Here is a 12,028-nt window from a genome sequence, read left to right as displayed (position 1 = left end):
CTGCACATCGTCTGGCTGCTCATAAATCAGTAGAATCTAATGGCGTGGACCCCATGCTGCCGTACTCATCCATTATGATGCAACAAAATCTAAAACCTTCATCAGGTGGGGGAGAAAAGCTGAGAGAACACACGTCTTGTTCATTATCTTGACAGACAAGGTAAAAGTTACAGACATAAACTTAAGGTAAGCACATGGATCGCTGATCTGTTTAAGTCCCTTTTTGCTTTCACTTGGTACCAAAAAACAGGATTAATGAAGTCATCCGCTGTTTCCTTATTCCCACGCCTGCCAGGCTTTGTTCCAAGAAAGTCCTCCAACAGATGGCTGCTACCTTTCCAAAAAAAATCCATTATTTCCCATCCAGGAAACCGTTCCACTATGAAACGTCACTGCACCACTGTTTTGAAGCCAATTCGTGGCCGCCACACATGTATCCGATGTTAATGAACAAAAGACTGATAGAGTTTATTTGTTCTGTTTTTTTTTTACTCAGCAGATAGACTTGTTTGTGCATGTTTGTCTCCGATGGTTTGTCAATGAAAGATGAATAATGGCAGACAGTTGTGTAACCATTGTGTTGATAAAACTGTTGATAACTGACATAACTGAAAACAATGACGCACATTCCGGCTTTTAATAATAAGAAGTGAATGTGAGAGAAGAGAGGAAATACATTGATTACAAATGAGCAACAATGTTTTCATAAGCAGAGCAAAAATAACTTCTTCCCTCCATGGGGTCAACGAGAAAAGACAGTGATAAACGAAACAGCTGTTGGGTTGCTTCCAATGAATAAATGATTTTTAATAAATATTATGTGTGTGATATCATATTTTTGTAAAATTATTTATTGAAGAATCAAATTTAAAGAAATAAATAGAATTATCCCACATTTTTATTTAGTTTTACGCTCTGATTACCGTCAAGCCAGATCGACCAATGGTTTAAGCACATGTTCTTGTGTGTTGAACTAAAATTTGGCCCAAAGGTTGGTTGGCTCAAAATCAAAGTTTATGTTTATTTATATATTTTCTTTTATCATTTAGATTTAGACGGCAAAAGATTTTAGCACCTTTGACAACCCTGAGATTGGAAACTATTGTCAAACAAAATGATCATCAGTTCCACAATATCATGAGGATGTCAACTGAAGTTAATGCAGAATGTCAAGCATCAAACTAAATAAATGGCATCTCATTCACCTGATAAATTTGCTCATTAAAAATACATTTCGCAATTTGCCGTTACAATTACAAACCAAAACACGGTTTAGGAAAGATAATTTAATCAACATAAAAAAATAATTTAAAAAAAAGGATCAAATGAGGTTAACATAATTACGATCCTCCATATAAATCAATGTGGTGGGAAAAGAATCTGCAAAAGATAATCTAGTGAAAAAAGGAAGAAAGAAATAATTAATTTGAGACAAACAAAGAGAAAAAAAGTGAACTAAAATAACTAAGTGATGTATAAGTATTTTCAATTTAAGTAGAGATTATGTTTATTAAATATATATTAAAGGAAATGTTTTTAATGTCTTAACATAAACCCTTTAGCTCTTCCAATGTGGAGACCATATCTTGACTTGTTTAAAAAACCTATTTCATAGATTATCAATCCTAATAATCCTTATTAATTAATAAAGATTCTGATTATCTTAGATCAAGTATTTAAGACAAAGATTGTCCCCGCGAGTTTAAAGCGTATCAAGAAAATTGCCAATGTGAGAGAAGTCCAAAAATAACAAAAATGAGAACAGCTTGATGGAGTGAAGGCAGAATCTCTTGTCTGGTTTTGGATTCCTAGAAAGCAAAATAACTGTGTCTCAAACCTGTTGATCTGTGATGCTGAGCACGTAGACACGACTAACCAGAAGGTGAAAAGCTTCTTTGTAGCAAGTCTTTGGCAGATCATAACAACCTCTGGTGAACAACTACTGCATCCAACCTCATTAGCCTACTGGCTGTATCCCAACACTGCATCCTTTTCTATGGCCGTATAGTTGTGAGGAAACCAGCAACAAAAAATACAAATCTTGCATTAGGAGTGGATGTTTGGGCTCTTGGGATCTCTTGTTAGATATTCATCTATAGGCTAGAGGGGAAATCTCAATTGGAAAATGTGTTTTCAGAATCTAAAAGACAATCTTACTGTCCTCCGAGGTGCCTTTTCTTCTCGGCCAGTTCAACAATATAGGATATAAAACATGGCTCAAGCTCTGAGGTCTGTGGATCAGAATCTACTGATGGTTCCTGAACATGGTTCAGGACCAGAGGAGAGAAATCCTTCCAGGTTGTTGCTCCTAAGCTTATGATCTTCCTCTCCCTCTGTGTTTGATGATCTACTGACTCCTTCAAGAAACATCTTAAGACATTTTCATTCGTGCAGGCTTTTCCTTTTCCTTTTCTGAAACTCCTGTGTTGTTCTCGGTGTTATCTTGATCTTTTAAGTATATATTTTATTGAGTTTTGTTTTGATTGTTTAAGCGCTTTGTGACCCCGGTCTGGAAAAGCGTTCTACAAATATAATTTACTTACTTACTTACTTTGATGCACTCACCATGGAATCCATCGCTTCTTTATAGGTTGTATTTTATAATAAATGTGACTTTGTATCGTTCAATGGAAACCAGCATTCCACATACGGGAATTGAGAAGAGACGGCCAGCATACAATGATGATTACAATGAAGCAGTTGACGGACAATGAGTCTCTTGAATAGCTTTTGGAAAGGCTGTAAATAGATGGCTGAAAAACAAAAATGTCTCTTGTATCCCTCAGACAAGAGTCCCTTCCATTACAGGCCATGTTCCTAATATCCGTGTGCAACCAAGCCCCTCACCTACATCTCTGTCGAGAGAACACAGCAGGACACAATATTGACGAGGCAGAGTTGTGTCTCTGCCAATCTTTGGTGCACTACCAAGCATGACTGTTACACTTGTTTGCTCCAGACTTTGTAAATTGTCCACTGCAGAGCCTCACCATCACAGCAGGGCTGGCAAGAAAATGGGAAAACCTGCTGTGTCAGCCCCTCTTACACATGACCGACCAGGACAACACAGAATTGGCACATTTTTTTCCCCCCTCAAAACTTTTTTTTCAGTACAATACTTTACCAGCGCAATTGCAAATGTAACTCATAGAAAATCAAGTGGAAATATCAAACAAATATTTACAGGAAGTCAAAATTGAAATAAAGATATTAAAGTACAACTAATATAAACAGCAAAACATGGGTAGATGTTTCTCTACAAAAGAAGCCAAAGCACATTAGGAATTTTCAAAATAAATATGAAAATGATAATCAAGAATTTGGTTAAATTTACGTTCAAATTACATGGAGATTTCTATGACTTATAATCACATTTTTCACATCTTTCTTCAACCATAGCAACTGTTCTGTATTTCAGAAGCCATGATAAATAAAATCAAAATAGTACACTCCACCAGAAAAATAAAACTTTGGCACATAGTGAAATCATGCAATATAAAACATGCTTTTGAAACATTTTCTCCAAATAAAAAACCCTATAACTATTTATAAAAAATGAAAATGAATAAATCTAACAATATATTCAAATAACGGTAATTAAAAGGGCATCTAATGTGAAAAGCTTTTCTGACTCACTCACAAGTTTAAAATATTGTGCTCCCTAAGATGCAGTAAGACCCTCATCATGACCATGTTTTGAACTTATTACTTTATAATTCCCCCCCCCATCTCAAATCACAGCGAACGAGAGGTTACAAGAGTGGAGTCCATTATGATTTAATAAGAGTCTTCCCTCCTCCTCCAGCCAGCTGTAACCCAGGTTTGTTTTTACAATAAGTCCCTTGAAGGTGGAGACTGAGGAGATTGATGATGTGCGGTGACAAATCTGGATGCTTTACAAATCACAGCAGAGTGGGTGTGGTTATAGTAAACAAAATTTCATCTCCAGAAAAACAAAGCAGTGGGCGAGACTTCAGATCATTTTCTAGTTTTGTACAAACAGACACATACCGATGAGTAAAATAGAGTCCAAGATCTATTTAAGAGACACTTAAACACTTTAATCAATTAATCAACACATTAGTTGCACTTTAAACACTAGTATCTAATAAACATTAAGCAGTCGCACAAGATTTCTTATACAGTAGTGGTATAGTTCTCCGTCATGTCTTAAGGGAAGATGTGGTTGACCATTATAATTAACAAATGTATCTGTAAATTGAAAGCGGAAAAAGTATAATTCAAAAGTAAGTTAGTTTCCATAAAAAAGGTCACAGCGTGACAACAGAAGCATAGAAGATGTTTGGCTTCACTGTTGCACTAAGGCACATGGTTGGTAATTGAATTTTATCCAGTCTTAACTTGACTAATGTGAAGCACACCCATATTTAGTTGTGCCTCATAACAGCATTAACAGTGAGCAACAACAGAGGACGGGTATGAAACCAACACAGTTGGCGTTTTTGATTTAAGCAAATGTCTTCCTGGAAGAAGATCTCTAGCACAACAACCCCTTCATGCCTGGGAATGTCAAGTGTCTGCGGTGGAGCTACCGCACTCACATAGACATCATGTGACCAGGCAGCTGACACTGGCTAAATCAAAGACTGCCTTCTCCGCAACACCAACTATCAGTCCTGGTCTGGGTCCAAACCACCGGTTTCTTTGAGTCCCGTTGTCAACACACCCAAGCTACATGTTGCCAAGTAGGCATCTGCAGCAAAAGGAAGTGGGTCAGTCTGCGAGTCGGTGGAGATCAGTGGTGAATCGAAACGGGCTACAAAAAGAATTCCGCTCTCTTTATGTTTTAAAGATCATAGGCTTCTAAGAAACTTTCATACAATACGCCGGTCCACCACTCCTGTGAGTTCCCATGTCAATATAGCGAAGCAACATGTGGCACAGTAGAACTAGCAAAATCACTAGGACCCAAGTGGAGAGAGCTTTTCTCACAGCGACTTGAGGGAAATCTATAGTGAATGGAAGCTGACAGCTGTGTGAGACGACAGTGCTTTAAGCTCAAGAGCTTTATCTAAGAAAGTATTTAAACTTGTATACCTTTAACACATTGATCATTTTGTTCTATTTGAAACTTTTTTATTTTTTAAATTTAAGTTTAAGTGGTGTCTGAGAAAAGGACATCAGCAGCTTTCCAGAAAAACCTTCTCTTTTTTATACTTCCATGTCCAATGTCTTACATCTGATCCTCAATATCTAACAACAATTTAAATTGGTAGATATTTTATATGAGTTTCGATTTATTCCAAGGTCTGTGCACAGGATGGGTGTGTGCATGTATCATTGTATGCTTGAGCGTCCTATGTGTGTGGTTCTTCTTTGTGTATATTGCTTCATGTTTGTCCTTTTTGTTTGTGTAAGTAAGTAAGTAATGTCAACATGATTGTTTTTGTGTGTTTTTGGTGCTAAAATACTTTTCTATACGTTATACTTTAGACTCTTAAATTAAAGTTGCATTATAGTTTTATTTAGGACTACAGAATGTGCTTAAACCAGATAGAAAAAACTGAAAATGAACAAATGCTTAGACAGTACAACAGGAATAGTAGGTTCAAGTCTTTTACATGTCTAATGATGTACCAATTACACAGTCTGGAATACCTCGTATAAAATGTGGTTTAAATGTATAAACATGTGCTGCATTATTTACATGAATGTTTGTTCAATGTCAACAGATTAACAGTCATCTATCAATCCGTAGACCACAAGTTTCAGCAGAAACTTCCAGGTGAAATGCTAAAAATATTCCCTTGACTAGATAGTTAGGTAAAATACAAATGTCTCTACTTTCAGTCTCTGGAGTGTGACACAGCTTGGAAGGCAGTTTCTGGATTAAAAAATAACCTATAGATAATAAGTTATTGTCAAATGTTGGCTGAACAGCAGTATCAGCGGCAGTTTAAGAATATAGTGAAAACCATAAACTAGAATGGGAATTGGGAATGCGCCATAAGTGAGGATTCCACACTACAGCAAACTAACAAAGTGGGATTAAGTGAGGGCTTAAGAAAAAGCCTCACATAGTGTGTGTTGGATCAGGAAATATGCAGCACAATGTAAAGACGGGGAGGGCCAGGAAGGAAGGAAGGAAGGAAGGAAGGAAGGAAATCCTGCTTGAAAACGCTCTCTGGCTCAAGAAAAAAGGAGCTATCTCCACCGCAGGACAGCCCGGAGGAATTCTTGCATATTTGCATGCTAATTTTCTTAATGACTGATCTTCATACACATAAACATTTATGACACAAAAAAAGTATTTTCCTGCAGATCAACTATGCCAGATTTAGATTAGCTAAATGTTGCATCCTCACAGTCAGCAGTTGTTTTTTTTAACCATCAGTCATAAAGGTTTTACCACTCAATCAGATCCTAGTACGTGAGAAACACAGGAGTGTGTGTTAGACACGCTGCTGTACTGCACAGGGGGCGCCACAAGGTACAGTCCTGGCTCCTTTCCCGTTCAACCAATACCCTGCAGACTTCACCCACAACACCACGTCCTGATGAATCAGCAACTGTCGGCCTCATCACAGACGCAGACGGCTGAAAGCCAAAGGAGCCGATGCGGGACATTCCAGATCAATGGGAGAAACCAAGCATCAAAAACTTGCACCAGTGAACATTCAGGACACGGACATCAAGAGGTTGTCGTCATACAAGTACCCAAGTTTTCACCTGAACAATAAACTTTACCAACAACACGGATTCTCTTATTAAAGAAGAGCCGAGCAGACTGTTCCTGATGGGACAGGTCCTTTTGGTTTCAGGGGACACTCTTTGTTGGACAGCGTAGTGAGGAGCTAGGCTGCTCTGTTAGCACAGTAGAGGAGGTGGGAGACAATCCTGTCGGAATGCTGTCCAAGCTGTCTTCCCTGGTTGCCGAACCTGTCCCAACCCCCACCAGGACACCCTGAAAGCACTGGGCAGAACCTTCAGTGTTAGACTCATTTAACCGCGCTGCAGGAAGGGAAGATTCTAACGTTCTTTCCTGTCCACCGCTGTCAGGCTGCACAAAAATAACATCCGAAGGACTCACTGGGTCTTCACCCTCGGAGAGTACTTCTGTCCTGTGTACTATATCTGTCGGTGTATTTCACAATATAATCGATAGAAGCAACGGTGGCATGACAACAAAATACAGTATGTTTTTGTCCAAGGTTTTGATTGAGGAGAATCAGTATCTTTAAAAGAAGTTTCAACGGTCCATTCAACTTTTCTTGGAAGGAGAAAAAACCAGGACAATACAAAGAGGTCTTGACTCGAACACGTGATTCTTCGATTTGAGACCGTATGAAACAGAAATGTCTCTGACCAAATGTAATTTAAGAACAGTAATTAAAAACGAAAGGTCAGTCACAATAAGATTAAATTACACAATTAAACAAATGCACGCATATCAGCAGGAACTCTGCCTCCGCACTACTTAAAGTGCATGTGAACAATTTGATCTGCCAGGAGCGTCAGTGTGGGAACAGATTTTTAAAAGACATGGATCACAACGTTTTTTTTGTTCATATCATTCCTGTATGATAAACCGCATGTCACTGTGTTTACAATTGGCAATAAAAGTTTCTGATTCTGATAGAATTAAAAGACATATGTGACATTGATTGTCATTTTGACATGTTTGACATTGTGTCATGTCTGTTCCTCAGTAAAACTGACTATGTTTGTGGCATGTGTAAAACTACATACAATCTCAGGAGTTGAATGAATCCATGATGATGAAGGTTGAGAGCCTTCTGGTGATGAAGGATCTGTAATGATTGAATAAAGAATCAAGAGACCAAGTGTCTGGCGTAAGTGTGAAACTAATTTAATTTATCTTAACCTGATGTTATTGGTTAAGGTTGATTTATTTCAAAAAAGAAACATCCAGTAAATTTAGGATTTCATTAAGATATAGTATACATTAATTTATACATCCACCACCATGTGTCTATCTATCCATCTGCAGAAAACTTAAAACTAAAGATTGAAAAAAAGAGGATTAAAAAAGACTTATTTCATCATTTGACTAGTTTAACATCGACTCTACAGCTGACAACACAGATTGTCGAGGAGTCTAGAGATGAACAAACAGGAAATGGAAAGTAACAAGAGATCATGATTTATGGGGTCATCTGTGGTCTGACCAGAGGTCAAAGGGCTACATGAAGACCACCAACACCTTCTAATAGAGAAAACATATCAAGAAGTTACATGTTCCACAACGAGACCATTTGATCCTCTTATTATTCTTTCGTTTAATTCATAGCTATGGACGATTGTATACACACACCTACTTATTTAAATAGTTTCAGTCGATATATTAATAGTATTTTTGTCTCATGCAACTGAAGACACAAGCAGCTATTACAGTTTCATCTAAGCTTATACTTAATGTATTACAAAACATTTGTTAGCGTGATTCTATACACTTGACTTAATCAACTTATGTTGCTTTTCAATTTATTTTATATTCCTAATTAAACTATAAAGCTGTGTCCGTGTTGAAAATGATTAAATTGCTCCATTGTGTGAAAAAAATAACTTGTAACTAAGGGGAAACAAATAAATGGTAATGTTTAGTTTGACTATTTTCTAATTGGTGCTCTAACATCTAGTTGCACAACAACCAAGCTCCAAAATATCTTAGTTATTTCTTGACTCATTGAGATGATCCCCATATAACAGCATGTTTGTTAACTTTGAGACTGAACATTCCAATCCGTTCTAATGTTCTGTCACCGATAAACATCCTAAAGAGGCTACTAGGCCTGACACTGACGCAAGAGGCTTGTTTACACTATATCTTGATTTGATGCACCCACTAAAGGAGCTGTCAGTCTTTTGGCACCGAGCTGTCCAAGATAAATACTGGAGTCAAGCGCCCCCCCCGCACTCCAGCTAACTCCAGCAAGACTTCATTATGTAAGAGAAACTTGACATTATTGAGGCAAAGCGTCCCCCCCCCCCCCGACTACTGTGGAAGCCGGTAAATTACTGCGGGGACAAGGCGTCAGTCCAAGAAAGACTAATTGAGATGTCGATGTATGGAAACCGTCAAGATATAATCTGTTTATTTTCCCACCAAAGGTTTGGCTGGACAAAGTGTCCTAGGAAACAAAGTTCAGATCTCTGCCGTCCTACTGCCGTGTATTGTGTCTTGAGGATCAGTAGCAGCAATCTCTGCTCCACACTTACAAGTATGGCCTTATTGTTTCCCAGTATTTCCTCTCCACCAGGAAATATGTTTTGCGAGACCAGATCCTTCCCTGCCGAGAAACTTTTAACAAGTGGTCTACTGCGTCCATTTACCCAGCGTGTTCAGAGCTACCACTTTTCCTTTTCAGCCCTCCAGTAATATCTCTTCCACCAGGGAGTCCCACAGAGAGGGAGAGGGAGGGATTTCCTCTCTGCTGACCTTTGGTCAGAGGGAATCTTGTCTGGTAGAAGATGAAGCAGAGCTGTAAGTGAGTGCATGTTGGAGCTCAGATGAAAGTCTGTAACGTGACCCTGCTCTGCCATCAGGGGAGCTTTGATCACCCCAATGATAAATCGCCAGATAATCCGGATTACAAGAGCAGTCAGGGTCTATCTCTTCTTATCAAACATCCATGCCTAGTTCAGTATCTCTATCCTGCAACCCTTTCATTTCCGGCGAGAATTTCCTTTCAAGGACCGGTCCACCTCCTCAATGCATATCCAGGAAAAAACGACAAGGGACATAAGTGGGCGGGTACATTCCCTGGTTCCCCATCAGTTGAGAGAAAACAATCCATACTCCAAAGGCTCCAGTGATGCAATTTCTAAGAAACATCATGTCAAATCTATCCCCCGCCTCTGAACACACCAAGTAGAGCACAGACTCGTACTGCCATTTTGTAATGTGATTTAAATTAATTGACCCGCATTTAAGTTTAGTCATGGACTATGTTTTTTGCAAATGTGGATGGTTGAGGCCTTGACTTCTTTGACCCTTTGAGAGCCACATCTTTGATTCATCATTTTCACTCAGAAGTGGACGTTTGGAAACACATTGAGCGTATGCATTAATCCAACCAGATACCACATAGAAAAACCTGAAAAAACTCTTTGTTTTCAATGCTTTTAATTGCTCACTTCAGGAAACAAAAGAAAACATCTCTGCATCTCTATCTGAGCTATTAACCACTGATGTCAGAAAGAATGAAACATGTTGATATACTCTATTCTTTATCATTTTCTTTGCAAAAGAAGCAAATTTTAAAGACGATACCGAAAACAATTCAATACTCAAAACAGTAATGTTATGCCTGATTATGGGTAGCTTCCATGGTAGTACAAAAAATGGATTATACAACTCTTTATAAACACCCAATAAACTTCTGAAGTCGTGTTTAGGGATCAATAAAGTAATATCTATCTTTTTATTATGATTGATACACTGTACTTTGGGAAAACCTACTCAAGTGATAATGACAGAAACTACCACATACATATTGTAGGCACTGTGGGTAAGTAAGTCATTGTTATTTGAAAAAAAAATATTGACAGTGTTTGTATCCGGTGTTTATAGAGGGAGGAGAGTGTAGGTAACAACTGGGTTCAAAGCTGTGTGCCAGCTACTGTGGGGTTCTGCTCCACCTGTGCTGTCCTTGGCAAAAACTCTTCTGAGTTTGATCCCAAGTTGGCAGCTTCTCTGATTGTGCAGTGTGGGAGGTGCAGTGATCCTGTGGATCCTGTGGATCCTGTGGATCCTGTGGGTGGAATATCAATGCTACTGGGTGGGACAACAACACAGTAGCATTGTTGGACTTCATATCAAATCAATCGCATTTCATAAATAACAATCCAAGAGGTTTTGTCAACTTTTTTTTTTCTCATCCAATTCATGAAAAGTTGGATTAACTCAAAAGAGACAAAGATTAAGATCGTGTTTATGAATATCTTCCCAAAAAAAGTTAATAATAACTAAGATAAAGATGAGTTAAAGTAACGGTGATGCATTCAAGTCTGCAGGTCTTTTCTGACTCCTGATGCACAGGAGATGCAGCGTGAATACTAAACAGTGTGTTGACATGTTTCTCCTCAGACAGTGTTTTTATTGTGGATGTTCACTCACCGATAGAAACTCCAGAGTCCCGACATAATCCCGCTCGGTCTTCAAAAGTTCGTTCAGGACACAGACTCGTAACCGGAGCTGCTTCTCCAGATCTTTCCCGCTCTCGGGTCTGTGCTCGTGTCTGCTCTCCTCCGTCATGATGTCTTCAGTCTCAAAAGTCACTTCAGTTGTTCTGCAGAATCACATCCACTGACGACCGTGAGGAGGTGGAAGCATCTTTCACATGACAGGCGCCGATACAGCCAGAAAGTCCACATAAAGTCAAATAAAATCACAATTGGCGTTTAAAAAAATATAGAAAAGAACTGCTTAAGACAAGGTGAGTTCATGGGGAAATGGTTCAGGACTGTATACTCCACAAGTTGTATCCATGTGACTCCCAAAGTCCTCATCCTGCCTCCCTGCAGAAGTTGGCGTAAAGCCTTGTCAAGCGACAGTGAGGCGTTGAACTTCCGTTTCCGCTTTTCAGATTAAAATTACATTTGTGAGAACGTATTTTAACTATTATTTACTTTACTTTATATATACATTACACATACATCCTTATTATACTCTAAATACCGTCTTTATTCATTATTGTTTTTGATTATTATTATTTATTTATATTTTTCATTTATTTAAAGTATCTGCCTTTGTATTTTCTTTGTATAAACCTATTTCGTTTTGCACACACTCTTGCAAATCTTGCTTTTCGGACTTTAGGAAGAAACACATGTGAAGATCATTTTATGAGCAAAAGAAAAATATTCACATATATTAACCATTTGAATGTGCTTCACTGACAGGTTTATAGTAAACCATACAAGGCATCAATTCCTTCTACTTGGGGCAAGAGTGTCTGGACAGGTTGCTACAATTTCTGCATTGTATTGCATTCAAGACCTTGACACCTCAAATATAGAGTTCAATTAATTTGGGGAATTGTAT

The 12,028-nt window shown here is 38.3% G+C and overlaps 1 protein-coding gene across 1 annotated transcript in view; it reads right to left on the bottom strand.

The window, feature by feature from the left end:
• The window catches only part of prex2 (phosphatidylinositol-3,4,5-trisphosphate-dependent Rac exchange factor 2), an 88,870-nt gene extending 77,395 nt beyond the window's left edge, over window positions 1-11,475 (bottom strand). Inside the window, exon 1 of the mRNA XM_087788954.1 lies at window positions 11,102-11,475. Within this exon, the coding sequence (XP_087645080.1) occupies window positions 11,102-11,239 (138 nt within the window). The 5' untranslated portion in view covers window positions 11,240-11,475. The remainder of the gene's footprint in view (window positions 1-11,101) is intronic.
• Window positions 11,476-12,028: the final 553 nt, after the last annotated feature.

The sequence above is a fragment of the Callionymus lyra genome, chromosome 4, assembly GCF_982586985.1.
Source record: "Callionymus lyra chromosome 4, fCalLyr1.hap1.1, whole genome shotgun sequence".
Classification (NCBI taxonomy): domain Eukaryota; kingdom Metazoa; phylum Chordata; class Actinopteri; order Syngnathiformes; family Callionymidae; genus Callionymus; species Callionymus lyra.
The sequence above is the reverse complement of the archived record's forward strand: the minus strand, read 5'-3'. Positions and strand labels throughout refer to the sequence as shown.